Source organism: Ictidomys tridecemlineatus, chromosome 5, assembly GCF_052094955.1.
Source record: "Ictidomys tridecemlineatus isolate mIctTri1 chromosome 5, mIctTri1.hap1, whole genome shotgun sequence".
NCBI classification, from domain to species: domain Eukaryota; kingdom Metazoa; phylum Chordata; class Mammalia; order Rodentia; family Sciuridae; genus Ictidomys; species Ictidomys tridecemlineatus.
In genome coordinates this window covers 24,539,768-24,565,999 of record NC_135481.1, presented here as the reverse complement: position 1 = coordinate 24,565,999, position 26,232 = coordinate 24,539,768, and the positions used below count along the sequence as shown (strand labels likewise).

Sequence of the window (26,232 nt, the reverse complement as noted above, 5' to 3'; positions counted from 1 at the left end):
GCTGCCAGGGGCAGTGTGGGAGACTAGCCTGTCACCAGTTATCCTTTGTTCAGTGACTGCCACCTGCAATTGCACTTCCTTCCTAAGATCATCTCTCATGGGAGGGCGCGGGGGAAGGTGGGAAGACTAATTTCTGTTAGCTGATAAACAAAATTCTGAGAAGCATTTATGGATGCCAAACAACAGGAGTTGTGAAATTTAAAAAAAAAAAAAAAGCCTTCAAACCAGTTGTGCTCTAAAAATAGTTTTATCTATGGCAACAGCAGGGAGATAAATTGTTTGGAGAATAACCACAGCTAGAATAATGACCTTGGGGAGTGGGGGAAACATTTTTTAATATATTGACATTACTAAATGATTTTGAAAGGAATTTTGTAAATGAAAGTTAATCTTGCTGTGTGAGCCTTTGAAATGAAAGGTCAGTTGCGTGGCCAGGTTGTGAGCTTGGGGTGGAAAGTACTTGTTGTTTTATGTACCCCAGTACTTTTGGCTAAGCTATTTGGCTAGGGTGGTGTGAGATGCTAGACCTGTCAAGGGTTTTATGTGGCACTGTGTTCTGCTGATAATAAGAGACTGTTGGCTGGTTTTGCTGGTATCATGGCTCCTCAATGGCACATAAAATTCAAGCCGAAACAAACCCCAACAAGGCCATAGGAGAGGATTGTTTCCTAGCCTGCCTCTGCCTTGGCAGAGGCTTCCTAGGTTTAAAACCAGAATGGGCTGATAGTCTTTACTCCCTGGCTAATGCACTAGTCTCTAATGTCCCATTTCTGTTTGATAGCTCAAAAGGAAGAATTCCCTTGGGTCAGACAGGTGTTACCTCACTTCTTTTTCCCAGTCCACAAAAACATCTACGCATGTAAGCTCTGTATCCTTCTGTGGGCTCTGAGGAAGGAACACTGGATGTTGTGGAATCTCAGCAACTGGTGGAAGGAAGCTGTCTGCAGCATCCACAGGGAGAAGAGAGGTGGGTCCTGCTGTACAGAAAACATGCTGGCTTCTCACCCCAGACCTTCTGAGTCAGCTCCTCACAGACCAAGTTGTATAGTTTTGATAGATAGCATCCTTAGGATTATCCCCAAAGCCTTAGTCACTAAAAAAAAAAAATGATAGTTGTAGGTTCAGAAAAATAAAAAATAAAAACCAACCAACTTCTGTGCTTTTGTTTTTCCATCTTGCTGTGTTTAGTGTAGGATGAACAAATTTGAGATTCTCTCTTTTTTTTTTTTTTTTTTTTGGCGGGGTGGGGGGTACTAGGAATTGAATCAAGGACACTTATCACTGATCCTCCTGCCTCAACCTCCCAAGGCCCTGGGATTATCGGTGTGTGCCAGCCAGCATGCTAGGCCAGACTTGAAATTCTTAAGGAAACTTGATTTATAGAGATGCCACGGTTGCTCTGTAAAGATTATGGGGGATTCTGACCTGTGTTTCTTATCTCCAAAGTACTGCAGAAGGGTTGCATGTGAGGTCCCTGTTGTTTTTATACTGTGCATCCATATCTGAGCAGGGGACCTGGAGGCTGGTGTCACTACCATGCTTCTAGTCACTTGGGAAACTCTTTCAAGTCAGTAAGCCCCAACAATTGTTATCCAGTTCCATTCAAGGAGCTGCGGATCTAGGGCTGATTAGAGAAATGTATTGAAACACTTCAACCCAAATACTTCCAGTGATTAACCACATTATGATCTTAAAATGGCTGCAGTGTTTTTCCAACACAGAGTAGACTACTATATCAGGGTTTACCCCTTTTCCCACTTCAGATGAGTGGTATTTCCTAAGTGTCAATCACACTGCTACTGACTTTTGTTCATTCTTTATGGTCAGAGTAATCTTTCAAAAATTCATAATCCAGTCACCTGATTCCTCTGCTTCAAGAATCTCCTTGGTACTACCAGGGAAAAGTTTCAACTTCTTAGTGTAGCATCTGGGCCCTCCAACCTGGCCGTTGGCTGTTTTTTTCTATACTCCCATGCTTGGCCCACGTAGTCCCAGGCATTCCAGATTAATTGTCATTCTCTGAGCTTCAGTGCTGTTCCTTGCCTCTGTGTTTTTCCTCATGCTTTCCTCTGATGAGGATCATCCCCTCCAGGAAGTCTGCCCTGATTCTTCCTTCCCATGGCTTATGTACCTCACCATTGCTTATTTCCCCTGTGGTTAACTACTTGAAGACAAGTCTTAGGGACTCTCCCTCCTCAGGCCTGATGGAATAGGTGCTTATAGAGAGGAAGTCCCCAGGGTCCTAAAGAAGCCACACTTAGTGTCCAGTTGGCAAATGGAAACACAGGAAGAGAAGCCTTGGGATAAAGCCAGTCCACCTGGGCAGGAAACAGGTGACTGGGTGGATGGGAATGCTAGTCCAGGTGAGGATTTGACAGTTCTGGGAAAGCCTCCAAATATTCTAGTTGTTTCATCCTGTAGCACAGTTGGAGTTTCATTCTTTGGTTAAGTCAGTGGTTCTCAACCCTGGTTCTGTGTGGAATCACCAGGAAACTTAAGAGAGCTCTGTCCTGGCCTCACCCTAAGCCAATTCAGGGGAACCTCTGAAAGTAGAGAAGAACATTTGCATTTTTAAGGAGGTTTCCTTGAGCCTGGGATAAGACTACTTCTATAAGAATCTTTCTATTTCTATAAGAATCACTCCTCCCTGAAAGCTTTCCTGGTTCATTCTTGGGACAGTGTTCTAGAAAGGTCCCTTGGGCTTTGTAAAATGGAGGACAAGGTGATGGGGGCAGGGACAGGGAGTCAAAGCACTCCAAGACACACTGGTATTTTTTGTGTCTTTATCTCACCTGTGCTTTCTCTCTGGATTTTGACATTTTGGGTACATTGTGTGCCTGGTACAGAAGGAGCCAGAGAGAGTGGGGAGGAGAGGTTACTGTCCTCCTATTGATGAAATTTTCTCTGACATGGGAAAGAGGGGCTCTAGGACACCATACCACCTGGAAAAGTGTCCCAGGAAGTAGAAGGGGGAGATCCTCTACTGTTCTGTATGCCTCTGAATTAGGAATGGTTTTTACAGTGGCCTGAAAAACCTGAATATTTCTTATCTGGCACTTTGCAGAGAAAGTTTGCCCCACCCTGAGGCAGATAATCAAGCTACAAGTTCAGGGACACAGCAGACCTGAGAGGCCTAATCTAGATGGGGCATGCTCCAGGCCCCACACAGCTTGGCCTGCAGGTGCCAAAGATTGGATAAATTGTGCTGAGCAGAGTGTGGGGTGGGTTCCCCATCCACAGAGGCCACACCTTCTGTTGTCAGGGGAAGTTGGGCAGAGACTCAGTCAGAGTGGACCAGGCCTGAGAGAAACGCAAATGCATTTGGCTAACTTCCTTAGGGAAATCCATCTCTGTAAACTGATTAGCAAGTCCCCGTCAATTCCCTGGGTCATCTTCTCTACCCCCTCTTATTTGAGATAGATTTTTCCCCTCTTGGGTGAGCCCAGGTACCAGAGACTGAGAGCATCATGATATGGGGATCCCCAGAATACCCTTAAGTGAGGAATTTCTGCCTCCATAAAGGGCATGAGAAGAAGATTAACATTAAACAGGGATGAGAGGTGGGAGGGAAAGGAAGAGAGAAGGGAAATTGCATGGAAATGGAAGGAGACCCTCATTGTTATACAAAATTATATTCAAGAGGAAGTGAGGGGAAAGGGAAAAAAAACAAGGGGGAGAAATGAATTACAGTAGATGGGGTAGACAGAGAAGATGGGAGGGGAGGGGTGGGGAGGGGGCATAGTAGAGGATAGGAATGGCAGCAGAATACAACAGACACTAGTATGGCAATATGAAAATCAGTGGATGTGTAACTGATGTGATACTGCAATCTGTATATGGGGTAAAAATGGGAGTTCATAACCCACTTGAATCAAATGTATGAAATATATATGTCAAGAACTATGTAATGTTTTGAACAACTAATAATAAAAAATTTTAAAAAGGGGGGTGAGAAACAAGGCTCCAGGGGCCCACTGAGCTCCCTAGGTGCCTGGAGTTGTGAACAAGGGCTTGGTTGTATCTTTTCTTCTACAGGAGGCCTGGATGCTATCTGCCCCTCTCCTGCTGTCCCTCCCAGGAGAGTGGCTTGGAATTAAGTAGAAGAATCCCCAGGGAGTTTCAGGTGTAGCTAGCTTTCTTTGTTTTAGTTCAACCAAAGCAAAGCAAAGCAAAATAATAATAACAAAATCCCCCCCCCAACAAACAAAACATTCATTGAACAAACACCCATTATGTATTGATACTTTGCTAAGTACTATAGGGGCTCAAAAAACCATTATGGTACAAAGTTTGCTTGATATCTCCCCCTACATTTTCCTTTCCTTCCATTTCATAGTGCAGGGAATGTAGGAGGTACTCAGTGACTATTGGTTTAATTATTGAAATGAACCCAGATTTGAATGTTAGTTTCTTCCTCCAAAGATTTCAGTGACTCTATTGTCTTCTAACCGGGGCCTGATTGTCAGAGTTTGGCCCCTATGTATTTGTTCATTTTTCTTTCCTATCTAGCTCAGGTTGAAGGTCTCATTATCATCTTTGGAACATGCCAACAGCTATGTATATCTTCAGCCAGTCTGGAACACCTTGCCTGCCTGATAGTTGTCTCTCATGATGATGATGGATTCTTCAAACCTCACTGATCTGCAAAGTTCTTTTTGGCCTTCTATACCCAGTTCAAGTGTCATTTCTAGGCACTTTTATTTCCATAATCCTACCTCCACTTAAGATCAGGGTTGTCCTCTATTCCCATGATAATCAAGAACACTTAGAGAGCCCTTAATATGTACCAGAAACTATTCTAAGCTCTTTACCCATATTCGTTAATTTAATCTTCACAACAATCTTAAAAGAGTACAATATTGTTTATTATATTGTACAATCAGGTATCAGAAGCCCTGAAGATTAAGTAGCTTTCCAGAGGTTTTATCACTGGTAGGTGTCAGAACCCAGAAGAAACCCAGGAAGTGCAGTTTGACCATGCTTTAGCCATTAAGCTTGCAGTATTGGGCAGGACAACTGTTCTTTATTACCTTGTTGAGGGTGTTTCTAGATTATAAGCTCCTTGAGCACAGCAGTTTCTTTATCAACATGGTAACATGGTACCCTTATATCTCTTAAAAAGTATTTTACAATTAGTGGGTGCTCAGTGATTGAGTAATGAAATAGGCTGTGTCCAGTTTCCTGCTTTGATCCACTGGAATGGATGTTGGTTCCAGGGATGGTTAGTCCAATAGCAGTGGTATTCAGAATAAGTAAGAAGCAATTCTCTGCATTGTTCAGAACTCAAGGGTTGAGCCAGCTGCTGTGAGAACCTCTGCCTTTCAGGTATTGCTTAGCCTGGGTCGGCTCTGGGAGTTGTGTATCTGAGTTTCAGGAAAACATGGTAATCAGCATCATAAAATGCCCAGAGATAAGCTACAGGGCCTTGATCTTGATCAGGGGATTTTCCAGTGGGGAGATTGCTAGAGGTGAATGAGTAGAGGGAGGTGGACTGTGCCAGGTCAGCCTAGCAGGGAGGGGTTCAGGGTTCACTTTCCTTAGTGCTTCTGTTAGGCATTCAGAGTACCATCTAGACCTCTAGATTGTTATTTTTGCTGTCACTGAAACTATTCTGTGGATTTAGGGAGGATTGGTCTATCTGTCTTGGTCTCTTTGGCACATTCTCTTTCCATCTTTATTATTATTATTATTATTATTATTATATTACTACTACTACTACTGTTTAAAAACTTATAATTCAAACAGTTGTTTGAACAATACAGAAACCCCATTTTTGGAGAGATAAACAGCATCAACAGTTGGCTGTGTTTCCTTAAATATATTTTTTTCCTTTAAGTCTATACAAATCATCAGTGTATATATATATATATATAACAAAAATGAGGTTATTCTTAACATTTTGTTCTGCAGCTTTCTTTTTCCCTGTGACAATGTAGAAGGTGTGTATGTGATCCTGTTCCCAGCTGAGTTTAAATTGCTTCTGTACAGTCAGTGGGTCAGCATTTATTAAAGAATAGTTGTGCTCTTTAATGTTTCCATCAAAGCACCTCTATTGACAATAGTAACCTCCCCAGACAGGGCCCTGGGGTGCAGCTTCAAGCACCTGCTGCAACTGCCAGGTATCTTTGAAGCCAAATGTTTTATTTTACAGGTTCGTTTTGTTTTATGCATTGTGTTTTACCCTTTGGGTTTCCATACCCCAGCATACACATGGTTCAGTGTGAGAACTCAATTCACAAAAGGTACCTGCGCACTGTGTAGGAAGTATGTTGAGGAATATCAAAGCTCTGTGGTAGCAGATGAAGAATGAGCTCAACCAGGGGGAGGGGCTATCTCACTCTTGGGTGATTGGATTCATAAAGCGCCTTCCTGAAAATTATGGCCATCAGGGATTACCCCTCTAGGGTAATCAGGCAATCAAAAGGCATCACTTACAGTGCTAATGTCCCCAACCCACTGAATAAATTGTTATTTTCATGGAAAGCAGGGTAGTGAAGCCAAATGGGTCTATTTCATTTTGGAGGATATAGATTTCTAGGACAATGATAGTATTTAGATAATAATAAAAATATCTAACATTCATAGAGGTTTACTATATGCTAGCTAGTCCTAGTATATCTCATTTTACCTTTGAGATATGGAGATATAACTAACTTGTCCATAGTCACAGGACTAGTTCATGTTGGAATCTGTGTGTACTTGTTTGTACATGTATATGTGCAAGTACATATGTGTGTGCATGGGATGTGGTGCAGAGGGAAGTACCTAATTTCCTCTGCAGAATTATGCCATGGATTAGACCCAGCCTATCAGAGAAGATTGCTGAATATAGTGGATTTGGATTGCCACCCAGGGTGGGTTATACCTAATGTTTGTGCATGTGCCAGACTGGATTTAATGTGACCAAATGGCCTGGAGTGAGAGGGTTACCCTTCTCCAGAGGACCCAGATTTCCATCAGTGCCTTTGCATAGTTCTCTCAGGAAAGAGAAGGAGCTGGCGGAATGGCTTTGTTTCTTTTTGTCCATAGGTCTGGTAGTGAGCTCTGAAGGCTGGTTGCAAGGTTGGCCACATTAGAGCCATTGATAGCCCTGGTTGTCAGGCCATATCTCACCCTGAAGACATTGGGGGATGAAGAGAGTGAGGAGGAAAAGAGGTCTCAAAACCACATCTTAAAGAACTGGGGTTGTTTAGTCCATACAGAACAGGTGTCAGGGGATAGGGGAATTATCTAGAAAGGGCAACTTTGCTGTAGTTCAAGGAAAATCCCAGGCTGGTTAGGTAGAAATTCTGCAGAACATATAAACTCAGCATCAGAAATTTGAAAATGCCTGGTAGAAAGATGTGACATCTTGGAGAGAGGTTATTGGCATATGTGGAAGTACTAACTTGGGTCTCAAGCTCGGATTCTTTCACTTGCTCATGCAAAATGATTCCCACAGGCTGGGGCCCCACCTTTCAGGTACATTTCTGAATGTGGGATGCCTTCATAGGTGGGCAGGTTGGATCTGAAAGGTCTCTTGCAATCCCACCCAAACCCGAGCTTCCAGTCTGCAGGATGTTTTGCTCAGAGGCTGCCTGTTGAGCGGTGCAGATCTGTGACCCAGCTAATCAGGTTGGGCCAAGAAAGGGTAGAGGATGCTCTCCAGGGTTTCCATGAAAATCACTACAAACCCAGTGACTTAAACAGTATAAATTTTTTGTCTAACAGTCCTGGAGGCTAGAAGTCCAAAATCAGGATGCCAGTAGGGTAGATTCCTTCTGAGGGCCGTGAAGGAGTGATTTGTCCTAGGCCTATGTCCTTGGCTTGTAGATAACCATCTTAAGTTCACAAGCCATTTTCCCTGCAAGTGTATGTACCTCCACATTTCCCATTTTCATAAGGACACTAATCATTTTGATTTAGTGTAACCCTTGATCTCATTTTTTTACTTGAGTACCATTATAAAAACCCCATCTCTAAGTAGGTTCATATTCTTACATACTAGGATTAGGACTTAATGTATGAAGTTTGGGAGACACAGTTCAAACAGTATTGGGACAAGTGGCCCTCCCATGAGTTGAGCCCATGTGGCGTTTCAGGGATGTAGTAGGTGGTGAATCTGAGGACTAAGAGCACAGAAACTGCCTGGGTTCAAATCTCAGCTCTGTCATTTCCAGGCCATGAGGCCCCTCAGGGACTTGATTTCCTCACTGCAAAGTAGGGCTAGTGGGAGGACCTGTTGCCATGGGGTCATGGTGAGGATCACATGAATAAGTGGAGGGAAGACGCTTACAGGTGCTTGGCATGCAGTAAGTGGAGACTGTGGTTAGCTGTTATTATAGTTAATGCCTCATTCACACTACAGATTGTGGTTGTATATTTTCTGTCCTAGTAGGCAGAGAAATGACTTTGCTCAGTGGTTTGTCCTTATCAATAGAATATTGATAGATCACATGTGTTGTAATTTCTCTCCAGGAATGGTATAATGCTTTGTTTTATTTTAAGAGAAACAGTGCAATTTAGACTTGTTTTTTTTTTTTTCTTCAGTAATGAGGATTGAACCCAGGGCTTTGTGCATACTAAGCAAGTGATCTATCACTGAGCTACAGCCCAGCCTTAGACTTTTAAAAAATCACGTAGGAACCTTTATTCCAAGTTTCAGTGAACTCTGTTGGCAGCCTTTAATAAACTGAGAAGATGCTCAGTGATTAGGGACAAATATTCATGGTGGTATAGCCAATGAAGGAGTCAGGTGATTTATCAACTTATAATCTTATGTTTTAGTCTCCTATGCCTTTCCATCTAATGCTCTTTCTTTAGATCTGTATTCAGCAAACATGGGCAGCTTTGGTTTTATTAGTTTTTTTTTAATTGTAAAATACTCAAAGCATCACATTTGCTGTCTTAACCATTTCTAAGTGTATAGTCCAGTGACATTAAGTGCATTCGCAGTGTTGTATAAACATTACCACTATCTACCCACAGAATCCTTCTCATCTTCCCAAACTGAAACTCTACCCAATAAACACAACTCCTTAATTCCCCCATCACCTTACCACCTGGAAGATACCATGCTGCTTTCTTTTTTTTGGAGGGGTTGGGATGGGTACCAGGAATTGAACTCAGGGACACTCGACCACTGAGCCACACGTTGTGGCTCTATTTTGTATTTTATTTAGAGACAGGGTCTCACTCAGTTGCTTAGCACCTTGCTTTTGCTAATGCTGCTTTGAACTCCTGATCCTCCTGCCTCAGCCTCCCTAGCTCCTGGGATTACCGGCATGCACCGCTGTGCCCGGTATCATGCTGCTTTCTTTCTCTGTGACTTTGAACACTGAGTACTTCACATACGTAGAATCATGCAACATTTGCCCTTTTATAACTGACTTACTTACTTAGCATACTGTTGTAGCATGTGTCAGAATTTCCTTTCTTCCTAAGGCTGAATAATATTCCATTGTTTGTATGTACCTCATATTGTTTATCCATTTGATAAACAAAATCCTTTTGGCTCTTGTGAATAATACTACTATGAACATAGGTAAATAGACTTTAAAAAGATGTGATCAAGCATGTATATCTCTGTTGTAAAATAATTAAATATATAGTTGGTTAGAAAGCACCCTCCTACCCTGGTCACCTGAAATCTTCTAATTTAGAGAGAACCACTGTGTGTATTTTGTCTTCTCTTCCTCTAGCTGCATGTTGGCCTATACTTATGAACTGAGATCATTTTATACATATTGTTATGGAACCTGAGCTGTTTAAAAATGTTTGAAATTTCCGAAGACAATCAGTGGTTTCCTTGTTTTGAGCAGCAGGCTGCTGTGTGCCTGTGCCGGGCCAGACAAAGGCTGGCCTTCCCCTTTCAGTCTTCTGTGTGATTGGTACAGCAGCCCCCATTGCCAAGTGGAAACAGGCTGTGAGAAGCCCAAGGTCACCTTGCTCTTTCTGCCTCAAACGCTGGTCCCTAACTTGCCTCTCCTCTCCACCTCTTCCAGGCAAATGTCTGCAGACTGCGGTTAACCGTGCCACCCGAAAGTCCAGTTTCAGAGCAAACTGAAAAGAAGATTGAGAGAAGAGAGCAGGTGAGCCATCTTTGAGGCCAATCTTCAACAGTCCTGGACTTGTTCTGTTTAACCCACTCTCCTCCCGTCCCCAGGCATTTCTCAGAGCTGTGCATCTGCTACTCTGCTGATATAAAGTCCCCCCTTGACCTGCCCGCCTGCCTCCCAGAAGCCAGCCTGCTCTTGCTGGTGGCTCTGCCAGTGTTCTGCTCCTGCTCTGCCCCTGCTCTTGTTTCTTGGCGAACACTGTGGCCCTGTGTTGCCTTGGAACTATAGGGACACTGGCCTTAGTGACAGGTGCTGTGTCAGGGAACGTGGTTTTTCCTGAAACAGCCCAGTGCGGTTCAGTCAAAGGGTCCTTTGTGAGCTGCTGCCCAGCCAGAGACTTTCTCAGGAGCTGGGAGTAGCCAGCTGGGAACCCAATTCAGGCTCAGGCATGGAGGAAAAGCCCAGCAGGCTGCTCTGGTGGCAGAAGGGACACCTTGAGTAGATGCAGGAGGAGTCCTGCTCCAAATGGTAAACACTCACGTGCCAGCAACTCCTGTGCTAAGTGCTGGGACCGTGAAGATAAGTGTGACCTTGTCTTTGCCTTAGAGGAACTCACAGTTTCTCAGGTGAAACAGACATAAATAAACAATGATGTGATATTTCAAGTATTCAGATCCAGCAACATAGAAAGGGCTTTGGGAACACAGAGAAGGGAATAATTGAATACTTGGCAGGGACATTGAAGTGCAGGCTTAAAGACTAAATGAGAGGTTGTATTTAGCTTAGCCAGTGTTCCTGGCTGTTATAGTTCTCACGTGAGATTTCCAAAAGTTCCTGTGTTGATGTAGGAGGTGAAATGATTAGAGTATAAGTGTTTAGTAATGTAATCAGGGATTATCTCATTTGATAGATTCATAATTATATTTATTATTATACTGGGTCGTAATTGTAGTTAGGTGAGGTGTGGCTTGAAGAGGTGGGTCATTGGGAGCACCCTCTTGGGAATTATATCTTGCCCCCAGCTCTTCCCTCTGTCTCTGCTTTCCAGCCACCAGGAGGTGAGCAGCTCTCCTCTGCTTCCACCCTTCCTCCATGGTGTTCTGACAAAATTTTGAAATCTGAAATGCTCTGAAACCACGAGCCCAAAGTAAACTTTTCCTCCTTTACGTTGGTCTTGTCAGGTGTTTTGGTTGCAGCAACCAAAAGGCTGACTAACACATTGGCCAAGCTATTTTACTCATTCACAAGCAATTATGGGGCCCCTATTGAATTCCAGGCACTATTTATTCTATGCACTAGGAGTATAGTAGTAGACAGCAAAATAGACAAAAAAAAATATGTGTCATCCACAGAACTTATATACTAGTGAGACAAGAATGAAAATAAATAAATATATATAAGATATAGAGTTTATAAACTCTACATATATCTTACAGAGTTTAAGAAATAGCGAGTGCTAATGAAGACAAATAAAACAAAAGGAGGGGATAAAAGTGCCAGAGATTAGGTCGTCCTTGTGCATGTTTCATATAAATATAACAAAACAAAAATGATGTGAGTTTCCAAAATGGAATCATGAGATGGAAGCTTCTTGAAGTACAAGCCTTGCTGTGGCATTAACCAATAATGTCGTAAACCATAGAAATGAAGCTTCTCATTGATTGGTGAGTAGTTTGGTTAATAATGTCCTTAAGTTTACTGGAGGTCCCCGTATCCCCTTCCCTCCTCTGACATCCCTCTCCTCCCACTTCCTATGAAGGACAAAGTGCTTCCCATGCCAGTGCAGATGACGAAGGACTGGGAAAGGAAGTGGAGAGGAAAGAAAAGGTAGAGAAAAGTGAGAGAATATAAACTCGCTGATGTGCTCACAAAGAAGGGTCCCATTAGAAAGATCTAGAAAAATGGCTTCTCCAGGGAGAAGCAGGGAAAGGGCAAGGTAGGCCTGGGGCACCCAGTTAGAAAGCAGGGTAGCACTCAGAGATGAGTGAAGTCCTGGAAAAGGATGTAGGAGCTCTCTTGAAAGGGCCCTGTCTGATCAAATGGTAACAGATGGAGCATCACAAAGAATAATGACAGTACAGGTGGAATAGGTCTGATCTGAAAATCTGCACTCCCAAATGCTCCAAAATCTAGAACTTTTGGAACACTAACATGACAATCAAAATGCTTTGGATTTTGGAGCATTTCAGATTTCAAAATTTTGGAGTAGGGATGCTCAGCTGGTAAAGTCTTTGCAAATATCCCCAAATTTAAAAACTCCAAAATCTGAAACACTTTTGGTCCCAAGCATTTTGGATAAGGGTTATAACACAGTGAATAGATATAGTTTATAATGTATCAAAATATATAGGTACATTTTGATAATTAGAAAGAGAGAGTGTTGAGGAGAGGAAAGGGGCCTTTTTATAGAATGCTAGCTAATTAATTTAGAAAAATCTCCATTTTGTAACTAGCAGAGATGTTCATAAGTGGATGCAAAAACTAGTTGGTGAAAGATAATTGTGGAATAGGATATTCATGTGGTCTAAAAATGTTACCTTGAAAGATGACTTACTGATTCTACAGGGTCAGCGTACCTTACAGTGGAGCAACTGGGCAGTCAGCATTTCAACCGAGTGATCTAATAGGAGACAGGCCAGGTTATGTGCTTTCTGAGGAAGTACACTATTACCTGTGTACTAGTCTTGCCAAACTTGTCTAACTGAATTAAAACAAGGAAGCAAAATCCCAAATGTGAAACAGTTTACAAAACAAGTGGTTTGTGCCTCTCCATAGATTCAATGGTATTTTTTAAAAGATGAGACTTGGTAGTAGATAAGAGAGACTTAAAAGACCTAACGTGAAATGTAATTTGTGAACCTTGATTAGATCTTGGGTAAAAAAATTTATAAAAGACATATTGAGATAACTTAAATAATTTTTAATATAAATAATATCTAATATATTAGCTATCATTGAGTAAATGGTCATTTTCTTACTTGTGATAACGGTACTATGGTTATGTTGTTGAAGAATTCATTAAGCTTCTCTGAAAGTTCTTTGAACATTTACCATAAAAAACAGTTTTGGGTCACAAGGGAGGTTGGGGAGGGGAATAATAGAAATCCACTGGATTAGATAAAGGGAAACAAAGGGAAGGGATGGGGAGGGGAATAGGAAAGAATAGAATTAATCGGTCATAACTTTCCTAGCCTTGTATTTGTATACACAGCCAGGGTAACTCCACATCATGTACAACCACAAGAGTGGGATCCTAAATAGAATAAGTTATACTCTATGTATGTATAATTTGCCAAACTACGCTCTCTGTCATGTATAACTGAGAAGAACAAAAAAAAATTTTGGGATCAAAAAACTTAAAACCACAAAGAGAGTGGGAAGGGTCAGCTTGGCTACTGGTGCCTTGAGATGACCAGGATTGGATGGGACCCTCTGTTGCCGGGGGGACATTCCCTTCTGCCTCCACACTGCTCTTCTCCTTGTATGTCCCTTTTATAGCTGATGGTTTCAGGCACAATGACTGCTTAGAATACTTTTAAAAATTTTGTTTTAATCACTTATACTTGACAGTAGAATAAATTTATGCACTTTGATATATCATACATAGATGGGATATAATTTCTCATTTTTCTGAGTGTACATGATATAGAATCATATTGGTCATGCAGTCACATATATACATACAGTAATAATGTCTGTTTTGTTCTATCCTTCCTATCCCCACATCCCCTCCTCTCCCATTCCCTACCCTCTCCTTCCCTCCCTTCATTTCCTTCTATCTAATCTAAGGTAATGCTATTCTTCTCTAGTGGCCCCTGCCTTATTGTGAATTACCATCCACATATTAGAGAAAACATTTGGCTTTTGTTTTTTTGGGGACTGTATTATTTTTTTTAAATATTTACTTTTTAGGTGTAGATGAACACAACACAATGCCTTTATTTTTATGTGGTGCTGAGGATCAAACCCAGGTCTCGCCTGTGCTAGGCGAGCACTCTACCACTGAGACACAATCCCAGCCCCGGGACTGGCTTATTTTGCTTAGCATGATATTCTCCAACTCCATCTATTTACTGGCAAATGCCATAATTTTATTCTTCTTTAAAACTGAGTAATATTCCATTGAATATATATATACATATACATTTTCTTTATCCATTCATCTATTGAAGGACACCTAGCATGGTTCCATAGTTTAATATTATGAATTGAGCTTCTATCAGCATTAATATGGCTGCATTACTGTAGTATGCTAATTTTAAATCCTTTGGGTATAAACTGAGGAGTGGATAGCTGGGTCAAATGGTGTTCCATTCCCAGTTTTTGAGGAATCTCCATATTGTTGTCTGTATTTTGATGATTGCCATTCTGACAGGAGTGAGATGAAATCTTAATGTAGTTTTGATTTGCATTTCTCTAATTTGTAGAGATGTTGAACACTTTTTCATATATTTGTTGATTTATTGTATTACTTCTTCTGTGAAGTATCTGTTTAGTTCCTTAGGCCATTTATTGATGATTAGGTTATTTGTATTTTTTGGGGGGTGTTAAGTTTTTTAAGTTCTTTATATACCCTGAGATTAATGCTTTATTGGAGGTTCAAGTGATAAAGATTTTCTCCCAATCTGGAGGCTCTGTTTTCACATTATTGGTTGTTTCCTTTGCTGAAAAGAAGCTTTTTAATTTGAATCCATCTAATTTATTGATTCTTGATTTTACTTCTTGCACTTTAGGAGTCTTGTTAAGGAATTTAGATCCTAGGCCGACATGGTGAAGATTTGAGCCTACTTTTTTTTTTTTTTTTCTGTTAGGCTTAGGGTTTCTGTCCTAGTGCCTAGGTCTTTGATCCACTTTGAGTTGATTTTGTTCAGGGTGAGAGATAAAGGTTTAATTTCATTTTGCTACATATGAATTTCCAGTTTTCCCAGCACCATTTGTTGAATAGGCTATTTTTTTTCTCCAGTGAATATTTATGGCATATTTGTCTAGTATGACATAACCATATTTATATGGGTTTAAATGAGAGGCCCAAGTGGGCCGAGTGACAGGATAAGGGCCTTGGTGGCTACACCTGTATGCGTGGTAAAAGAGTTGAGAATTTGGTCTGTTGTCTTTGGACCCAAGCTGCATGCCTGGGGAGATGTTCATAAAGGGTCTCTGAGTGCTGAAACTGGGGTGGTAGATGTCCTGGAGGGGCTGTCACTACTGAAGACAAATCAGGTGATCCCAAGGAAGGAGGCATGTGTTTAGCCATGTCAAGTGGTATTGATAATCGGGCTGTGTACCCATTTGCTTATTTGTCTTGAGTAATGCTTTTTAAATTTGTTAAAGCAGTAGACTTTTTTTTAAAATAAATATGTTATATATTGAACCCTCATATATAAACCAGGCAAAAGTGGCTTTGGTGGGGGTCAGAGTCCTCCTAGTCTCCCTTCCTCTTCCGTTCCCAGATCCTACTGTGGGTGCTTAGGAGCTCCAAGGTGCAGAGGAGCTCAGGACAGAAATCACTGGGGCAGTATATGCACCACGATGCCTCTTATATTAGGGAGACCGAGTGTGCAGTCTGAGTACCTGTCACACACTGGTGACTCATTGTAGAAGAACTGGGATAGAGAGGAGGAGGGTGGGGCTGGAGGTTTCTCTAGGACTGAAGTCCTTGGGTGGTGGCAGCACCTGAAGGTTCTGTTGGGGCTGTTTTGAGTGGTTTCATCATCATGTGCTGGACAGGTTCCTGAGCTTGAATCATTGAGAGCCAGAGTCCACACACCCACAAGGGTACTCTGGAGGGGCCACTTCTTCTGATGTGGTTCTAATATGACTGCCCTTCCCTGGAACCCACAAAATTGCAAAGTACCCAAAACCCTGGATGACCCTCCCTGATCAGATAACTTGGTTCCTTTGAAAGGGGAACTGTGGTTGTCAAAGGCCAGGAGATTGGTGCTAGCTTGGATATGGAAGTGGGAAGAGGTCAGTAGCCTGATTGACTCCTAATAACCTAAAGCTTCACAAAGGATTTCCAGTGCCTGTTAGAGCTACAGCTGGCTGAGGGTGGGCTGAGCTTTATTCTTCAACACCATCCTGGAAAACACTTAGTGTATTTAGAGTAACTGGGATGCCGTGGGGTGGTTGGTCAGGCATAGATGCCACTGCCTGCTGGGTATTCTTCTGTCCCTGTTCTCCAGTCATCGGAAGAGGAATTACTCAAAATGCAGGTGTGTTGCAGATGGTACATTTTGCCCAGCTGTGTGAAGGTGTGTTCGGAGCCTGCTGGAGGCAATTACAATAGAGTCAATGCCTTTTTATGGATTTGTGGGATCATGAGATATACTGGAAGGATTCCTATCCCTAAGGCCGATGCCTGGCTGCCTGCTCCTTTCAGTCCTTCTCTTCAGAGACTTCAACTGCTGGAGCCTGCTTTCTGCTGGTCACAGGTGCACATCCACACACAGAGCTTCCTTATCTTCAGAGCAGGAGTGACAACACCTGGCTCCACAGTCAATGAGTTAATATAAGTAAAGTAGCCACCACAGTGTCTGGCTTGTAAGGTGGATTGGAGAGGCAGTGATAACATGTCAGATCTCTTCCCTTGAAGGCCAAACCCAGTGGCCTTGGCCTTTGCTGTCCTCCTTGTTACCCCCTGGAGTCATCCTCCCGCCCCCTCACCCCCATGCTGCTTCCCTGCCTCTCCTCCTTCCTTGGGGGCCATGTGGCTCATGCCTTCAGCAGGCTTGTGGCTGCATCACTGTACTCTTCATGTGGCACATGGAGTTCTCCCTGTGTACACATCTGTCCCTGTGTGTAAAATTTGCCCTTTTAGTAATGATAGCAGTAAAAATGGGTTAGGACCCACTGTAAGGACTCACTTGACTCTGTCTCCTGTTTTTTTTTTTTTTTTTTTTTTTTGCGCTGGGAATTGAACCCAGAGCCTTGAGCATATGAGGCAAGCACTCTACCAACTGAGCTATATCCCCAGCCGGACCCTGTTTCCAAATAAAGTCAAATTTTAAGGGCATTGAGCCCTAGAACATCAACTTTTCTTTTTTGAGGACTCTGTTCAACCTCTAACAAATTTCTTTGTATGATACAATTACCTTAAATTGTATGAACAGCTTAGATGAATTAGCTGTGGGCTCTTAATTGTATATTAAGAATCACTGGTCACTTTGTTCCGGCTTGCTCAAGATGGCAGCTCCCACGGCAGCAGCGTGAAAGTTGTTGTGGGCAGTCGCTGCCCGGAGGTGCTAGAATCAGAACAGAGGAACCTGGTGCCATGTTGCAACTGATTGTGAAGAACCTCCCAAATGGGGAATTAAAACTCCTGGCTACTGATGATACCTCCAGTCGAGACCTATGCCGAATGGACTGACATCATCATGGGTCTGTGATGGCAAGGAACCTTCCTTGATCTGGTTCTTGAAGTTATACCAGTCCTCTCTGCCCTCCTGGGGCGGGGGCTCCTTACTTCCCTCCTCTCTGATTCTCCGACACTACCCCATCTCAGCAGGAAACAGCCAGAATGAGTCAATGCCCACTCTCATTTAATAACAAAGAGGGGGAAATGTTGGGAGTTGCCCTGGCTCCAAAGAACTTCCCTATCCCCTAAGAAGAGCTGTCCAATAGTAAGCCCTGCTGGCTCACATGATCCTTACCCACCAATCAGACTAGCCCTGCTGGCTCACATAATCCTTACCCACCAATTAGAAAGCACCCCATGCCAACTGTCAAACCCTTCAACCTTTTAAACTGTCATATCTGTCTAACCACCCCCGGCTCTATAAATATGCAGAACTGTTCCTCAATAAACAGGCATTTTCTTCGAAAAAAAAAAAAAAAGAATCATTGGTAATGTGGGAGAAGGGATGCTAATTAGTTTGCAAGTACAAATTTCATGTTGAAAAAGTGATAAATATGGAATTATTTATAAAATTGTTGAACAATAGAATTAAAATGGATAGTAGATAATTTGAAGCTATAAAATCTATAATTTTCTAAGAAATTTGAGAATGTCTGTTTCCACATTACTATCCAGATCCATTGGCACGGTGTTTCCATGTTTGCACAGGTATCCCCATTCCCCCACCCCGCCCTCGCACACACAGACACACAGACACACACACACACACACATAATTAAATAAGAGACAGAACCTATGCCAACACAGATGTGTTGAATCAGGATCTAATGCATAGCTGAATTTCAGAGAATCTTATTTGAACTGATTGTGTACTTGTCATGAAGGCTTTTGCAAATTGATAGAATAGCTTGAAGCAGACAATATTTTAAATAGTTATTAATATCCAGCATTTAAGTGTCCTTCAGTGACCTGATGTTTTTAAAGAAGCCCTTTCCAGACCTTAGAAAACCGAATGAGGGAGAGCAGATGTGTGCATATGGACATAGAGTGGGGAATTTTGTAGCCAGTAAAATGTTTCACAGGAAGAAACCCTGGCTATCAGGTTTTATAGTCCCTTTCCTTTAAAAGCCCTGGATGAATAAGCTCTCTGGTTCTTATCCTTGGCGTGACTGTTTATACAACATCCACACTGTTGCCAGGTGAGGGAGTGTGCTGCCATGATTCAGGGCTGCAGATGGGGGCTGGGGCTGCCCTCTGTGACAGTGTGCAGGGACTCTGGTTCCTCTCAGCGATAACAGCCCTGGAGGATGGGACAAGGCCTGGGATTCTAGTCCTGGTTTCCTCACCACCACTGCAGAGCTCTGGCAGGTCATGCCATCTCTAGGGGCCTCAGTTTCCTCTGGGAGCAAATGGAAATATTAGCTGAGACTCATTGTTTTTCCAAATTATTTTAGCTGTGGAACTCTTTCTTCAAATAATATGTTTGTAAAGCCATAATGCATCCCACAAGTGCAGGGCCTTGATTTCAAATCAGATCAGGGCTATGTTGGCTGCCCCCAGTGGCCCCCACCCCCATTCAGCCTTCCACCCACACTCCCATGAACATTGAAAAGGAGCTGGGAATATTGTGTGTAAACTGTCTCGACTACACAACTCTTTTTCAATTTTTCTGAAGTTCAGAGAAGTAACTAATGTTGCACAGAGCCACCCAGCTGGTACAGAGTGAATTTGCCATCCTAAGGCAGGTCTGTAACTCTGCCATGTAGCCCTGGGAACATCAACTTGCATACTCTGTCTTATCAGGCTAAAGCTGCTTAGGAGATATATTTACATTTTATCAGTCAGGGTTACCTAAGGCATGTCCTATATACCCTTAGGTTCCAGAAAAGCAGTTCCTGATTTTTTTTTTCCCCCAGATATTCTTTCCTTTTACTCTGGGGCTGTTGATTAGAGAGTGGTCTCTATTTAATCTGTGAGACTGTCAGAAAATTAAAAAAATAATAATAACTTTTCTCGTAAGTCAAAGGCTTCCATTTCTCTGGGGATGCAGAGCTGGCAGCCTTTTCTTCCCTATTCTTGTCCAGGCTGTGGAAGGGCCTTTGGGCTCAGCTGTTACGTTCATTTTTGTTATAAGAAGGCAAAACAATGTCAAATATGAGTAATGACCTGGGATGAAAAATTTGCTAAGATGGACACACAGGTCAGACAGGCCAGTGCAGATTCCTGAAAGTACCAGCTCTGCTTACAAGATGGATAGGTTGCCCTCTGCCTCAGCACTCGGCACCCCAGGGCACCCGCTATCCTCTGGTCAGGGAAAAGAGGTCCACTGCAAGAAGTGTTGGAAGTAACTTGACTTCTACTTTTCAAATCATTCATGACATGATCCTAAGTTATATTGGCAGACTGGAAATGTGACCAGCTGCTGGTTCTGGCCTCTGGGGCCATGGCTGGCTGTGGCAGTCTACTGCCATTGGTTCCAATGAGTTAAGCTGTTTCTGTGTTATTTATTCCTCAAGATCCCTTATTGACAAAAGGATTTTCTTTCTTTCTTTTTTTTTTTTTTTTTTTTGTACAGATTGACTGTCTCTCTCTCTGATGCCAAATACCCCAGTCCCAATTTCAAAAATTTGATCTGTCTGCCTTCCTTCAACATATGCAGATTGAATATCTATCTATGCTTAGTATCGAGACACAGCTGTGAAGATGGCAGCTAAGTCCCTGCCTTTGTGAAACTTGTTGTATTGTAAGATTCAGGAGCTGGAAAATATGGTGACCTTTCACTGGCCTCACTGGCCAAACTTTTCAATGGCCAGTGAATCCCATATTGCAGCAATTTAGACTGAATACTTTCCTTTAGTTTCTCCTTTTAAGTTTCTAAAGTACTCGCTGCTAACACAGTGTGAGCCTGGAGATAAAACTTAAGCTCAAAGTACTCATTAGACATACCCTAGTGAGGGAGCTCTGCATTCTGACCACACTTGCTGTTAATTCTAATGCATTTCACTCAGGGCCAATGGAGGGCCTCTTCAGTTGGAACAACTTTCTTTTCCTTCCAGGTCGTATTAGGGCTTTTGTCTTCAAGGAGATTTTTGCCTGCTACTGTTTTACCCCAGGACGCTGGTAATAGGTCTATTTATTTATTTATTTATTTGGGTGGGAGGTTCTTTTTCTTTTCTTTTTTTTTCTTTCTTTCTTTCTTTCTTTTTTTTGTCTTTTCTTTTTTGGGACTAGGGATCCAACCTAGAACTTTGCAAGCATGAGGCAAGTGCTTTGCCGCTGAGCTACATCCCAGCCCTAGTATATCCTTTTTTAAATTTGACTTTTTAATATTCAAAAACACTATCAGGAGGCCTTAAGAAATCTTTCAATTATGGAGAAATTTATACAAAAGGGGACTGAACTGTATGATGAATCACTAACCCTTCATCCAGTTCCAGTTGCCCTCAAGCATGGCCAGTTCTCCTTGTCTATACTCCCATCCACTCCCTCTGCCCTGTGTAAAGAAATAAATATGTCATAAATATTTCAACATATTTCTCTCAAGATAGACTGTTTCTTAATATTATCACAATACTTTTATCTGCATCAGTTATTATTTGTCTTACAGAGAGATATTTTAAAGGCTGTAAGAGGAGAAACATTCAGGTATAATGTTGCCAAACATTAGCTCTTTTAATTTTTTCCTGTGTTCCCCAGTTTTTGACCACAAGCATACTGATGTTTTGTAAAACTGATGGATTGCCGTCTCTGCTTTTTTGGCACTTTTTTGGGTATACATTTTGTGATTGGGGCAAATGTCAACTATCCATCCCTCCAACTAAGAGGAACAAAAGTGTTCCCTTCAGCTGTACCGTATTTATATACTGAGGACGATTCCCCAGAACCTCTTCTATCTTTTAAAGCTTCCTACTTATTCAGAAAATATTGAAAATTGAAATAAAAATCATCAATTCAAAAATAACACTTTGATTTTTTGCCCCCCTTTCCCTACCCGCCAAAATTTGGATTACAAAAGAGTGTAAAGGAAAAGTGATGTTCTGAATTAAGAGGAAATTGTCATTGAAGGTTTGTATTGCATCTTTCTAGATGTTTTACACATAAGAGCACATATTCCTAAAACAAACAGCAGGAATGTGCCATTTACTATTTTTCGCTAAATGCGTCTTCAGTATCATTCCGCGCACACAACTTTAGATCCAGGCCCTCTCAGGCAGAGTTCCATGGATCTGTTGTTACTGGTATTGTGTTTCCTGTCTTGGTGGTGACTCCCATGTCCCCTCCTGGAAGACAGAATCCAGCTACCTGAGTTTTCCTGCATGCTGGTCCACCTCTGAGCACCTCTGCTTTGTGCGACTGTATCTCACCAAAGCCTCAGGTTCTCATGAGCTTGTTTTTCAGGAACTGGGTGGAGCCTTTGACTGAAAGAACATGTTTTTATTTCCTGGTATGTGGGGATTTTCAGTAGAGCTTTTCCTCTTCCTAATTACGTGCCTAGTACATTGGGGATCTTAATGCTGACTCGCCATCCCACGGAGAACCATTAAACAGCTGCTCACCTGAATTTATGAACAAATTTTGGGGCAGCAGCAGTACCTGCAGGATCTAGGAGCCAGGGACACGTGTGCATTTACAAGGAGCAAGGACAGAGTGTACCAGACTCTCAGATCTTCTCCTAAGAATGTGCAGAGGTTGGGAAGTAGTGAATGTGTTTTCTCTCTTTTTATAAAACTTATTGTTAAAAAAAGAGAGAGAAATTATACAAATAATATGGAAGTATATAAAGAAGAAAAAAACAAAAGTAATCCTGCTCTCCAGTGTCCCTGTCCAGCCCCACTGTCCCCTCATCAGAGGTCAATAGTATTAATAATTTGTCATGTATCTTTCTTAGGCTTTTAAAAAATTTTACAAACTTTGAATGGGATCATAAAATCCTCATTGTTCTGACACAATAAATGATATTAAGTGCAAATTTTGGTTTTGTATGTCAAAAAATACATTGTGAAGATATGGAAAGAATCTATGCAAAGGTGGTTGAGGAGCTAGTGGGAGAGTGGGGTTGCCCTGATAGGTTTCCTGCCTCTGCTGGTGGTAAGAGGATCAGCCCAGGAAAAATGAGGAGGAAGCTGTTTTTTTTTTTTTTTTTTGTACTGGGAATTGGATCCAGGGGTGCTTAACCACTGAGCCACATCCCTCCCCCCTTTTTTTTTTCTTTGAGAGACAGAGTCTAGCTAAGTTACTTAGGGCCTCACTAAGTTGCTGAGGCTGCCTTTAAACTTGTGATCCTCCTGCCTCAGCTCCTGAGTCATTGGGATTACAGGTGTGCACCACCATGCTTGGTGAGGGGGCTATCTTATCAATGTAGTCCCAGTCCTTGGTCTGGGTTTCTTTCTTGTCTCTGTCCCTTCCATGTTGTAGAGGCCCCCACTCTGTCTCTCTAGATCTAGCAAATCCTACAGTACAAAGGGATGTACTTAATGTCAGACAAGATAGGCTTGAATTTACTTTTAAAGAACATAAGTTATTTGATCTCTCTCAATACCAGTTTTCTCAGCTAGGAATAAGAGGAAAATTGCTGTGACAGAGTGCTTATGAACGTTAATCTAGCAGATGGTCGGTACTCAGCCAACCTTAATTCTCCTTTTTCTTGCTTCCTGAGTCTTCTTCCATAAAGGTGTATTAAGACTTGGACATGTTATCCTTTCTTAAAGGAATTTGCATTTCAACAGTGATCAAAACTTTAACTGAAGGAATTAAGGATCCATCAGCAGGAGTAGGAAGATTCTTTTGGACTGGAGTCACATGGCCTGTGCTTGCCTTTTCAGAAATATTTCATGAATGATCACAGCAGGTTGTGTACTAACCCCACCTTTTTTTCTCAGAAGTTGGCTCCAAGGGTAAGCCCTACCCTCGGAAGACAATTTGGCTGACTGATGACTGCTAACCTCAACCTCCTGCATTTTAGGCCATGTATTTAGTGACGCACCTAAGTCATAAAAGGAACTAGTGTCATAAGCGTGAGGTTTCAAACACTTGTTTGTGTCATGATCCGAGTTCTTCTGGCACCTTGTGAGAATTGAAAAAGGGCGCCCCCCCTCTGGGAAGGCAGGGCTGTGCAGATGCACTCTGAGGTCAGTGGACAAGGGCCTCTATAGAAGTTAGCCAAAGGAATTCTTCCTCTAGGGTAGAGGGAGGCCCAGCCCAAGCTGGGAGCCCCACCCACTCCTCCTGCCAGGCAGCCTTGTGCACAATCTGCATTATCATACAGTGGGCCCATTATTATAGCCATTTTCATGAGTTGTTATTGTTTTTTTCTGTTTTCCTACTTTTAGCCTCCTGAAGTAAGCAATGGAGAACCTACCAGAAAACTTCCTCAGGGTGTTGTTTATGGTGTGGTGCGAAGATCCGATCCGAATCAGCAGAAAGAAATGGTGGTGTATGGGTGGTCCACCAATCAGCTGAAAGAAGAGATGAACTACATCAAAGATGTGAGCCACTGAAGGCTTTTTTGTTTTTCTGGTCTATTTTCCTTTTATAACATGTAAGAGGGCATTGGAAACATTGATGTGAATATAATAAGGCATTTTTAAAAAATTCATAGTGTTATTTTGAATGGAAATGTTTCTACATATCTTTGTGGTAATGTTAAAAGCACAGATGTCATTCTGCATGGGATAGATGTTACTAAATGAGGATCCTAGGAGACCCATCCATGGCTTCCTTTTTCCATATATGGTATGAAGACTCTTAAGAGCTTTTGTTTTTTACGTTGGACATGCCTAATGTATAAGTTTGGACAACTCCATGACTTTGGGTGTTTTAGAATATAAGTAAGAGAAAAGTCAACTCAGAAAGAAAATTGATCTCACATGGCAATGAGTCTGGAAGTAGCTGGACTCCGGGCTGGGCATGGCCAGGTGCTGGTTCTCCTTTTCTGTGTTCCATTGTTGTTTTCCTCTTCAGCCTTAGGCTTGGGACATCTTCTGAAAATATGACAGTATCCGGAGAAAGGAAAGAGGCCACTCACCTGGGATACCTTTTGTATCCCCCCCACCTCTCCACCTCCAGCCATTAGATTTCCCCTTTGTCTCATTCACTAGGGCTGGTCACATGCCTGATCCCAAAGCAATCCTGGCAAATGGACTAAGAGGACGTGGTGGGTTCAGACCAGTTATTTGAGTGAAATGAATGCTGGCAAATAAAGCATGGTAGACCATTGCCCAAACCAAGACAATCAATGCCATTTCTTTGAATGCTTTATTTCTTATCTTTTTTTAAGTTACAAATTCTTTCGAGAAAATTTGGGATATATGAAAATATATGAAGAAGAAAACAAAATCACTCATAATATTGCCAATTTAACCCACATAGTTGTAACATTTTGGAGCATTCTCTCATATTTTAATGTCTATCTCTGTTTCTTTTAGCCCCACCCAGTATCCCCCTAGATTGACTCGTGCTCCTATTGCCCAAACCACACTGATCAGATGAAAGAGGAAATGAGCTGCTCTAACACTGATGGGTCCCAAGCCCTGACCTGTGTGTGGCATGGAAAGTACTTGTGAGCAGCAAGGGCAACAGAGTGCAGGGGAGGCTCCTATGCCTGTGAATTCAGAGACCCTGCTTCCAGGTGGCCCAGCACATCACCTCTGCCTCTTTAGTCTTCTGTTTTCTCATGTGAAGGTTGTGAGGCTGTCCTTATTTCATTTAGTGGGTTTGCAGATGACATGCAAAGCCACTGTTTAAAAATTTTTTTCTTTTAGTTGTAGATGAACACCATGCATTTTATTTATTTATTTATGTTTATGCAGTGCTGAGAATCAAACACAGTACCTCATACATGCTAGACAAGTGCTCTACTACTGAGCTACAACCCTCACACAAGAACATGTATTATTGAATTTAAAAAATAATAAGTGCTTAGCAGAAAATGTGAGGAAAATCTAGAAAAGCAACACACACACACACACACACACACACACACACTGTGTGTGTGTGTGTGTGTCAACCACCTGCCTCAAATTCCCAGTTATTCTACCCACCAAAGACAATTTTTAGCCATGTGGATTATTTCATTCCTATCTGTTGTTCTCCTCCTCCTCCTCCTCCTCCTCCTTTTTGTAGTGGTAGATGGACAGAATGCCTTTATTTTTTTTGTTTTTATGTGGTGCTAAGGATTGGACCCATTGCCTCACACATGTTAGGCAAGTGTTCTGCAACTGAGCTATAGCCTCTGCCCTCTTATGTGTTCTTAACATCTTGGGCATTCTAAGCCTCCTGTATTTTCCTGAAGGAAACACTTAGGTCTTTCCCATTTATATGCTCCAAATAACATACTATTGCTTTAGAGGAAAGCCTTTTAAGCAAGGTTGCAAGTCTCAAATTGCCCAAGACAAAGACAGCAGGTTCAGGCTGATCCTTACCTGTGGGTGACACGTGCCAGAGTTGCAGGGCTGGCTCTGACCTGGAATTACCAGCCTCCACTGTGATCTGCAATGTAATGTTAATTTCCAGTCTCACATTCAAATCCATCTCTGGCCTTGTCACTCCTGTGTATGTTTATGGGTTTGTTTACTCTCTCCCTGGTGAGCATGCTGGCTGTGTTGGCTTCCTCTGGTATTCTTTAGTGACAGAGACACCCAGCTCAAGATTTCACCACTCACCACAAGTGACAGTACGCAAGGCAGCTCAGGGCCACAAATGACAGTTGTTCCATCTGCCCACAGTAGAAAGTCATGCTTTTGGCCTAATTTTCCCAAATTGTTTATAGTTAATAGCAAGAAAGTAGACCCTGTTATTAGCATTCATGGGGGAAGACTTGGGGTCTTTCCTCCTTTCTGCCCC

At 42.2% G+C, this 26,232-nt stretch overlaps 1 protein-coding gene across 2 annotated transcripts in view; it reads left to right on the top strand.

Moving 5' to 3' along the window:
* The window catches only part of Myzap (myocardial zonula adherens protein), an 86,562-nt gene that overhangs the window by 2,525 nt on the left and 57,805 nt on the right, over window positions 1–26,232 (top strand). For both annotated transcript variants that reach the window (XM_078049557.1, XM_078049558.1), the window contains exons 2-3: window positions 9,984–10,070; window positions 23,721–23,876. In XM_078049557.1, coding sequence (XP_077905683.1) covers window positions 9,984–10,070; window positions 23,721–23,876 — 243 coding nt within the window. The remainder of the gene's footprint in view (window positions 1–9,983; window positions 10,071–23,720; window positions 23,877–26,232) is intronic.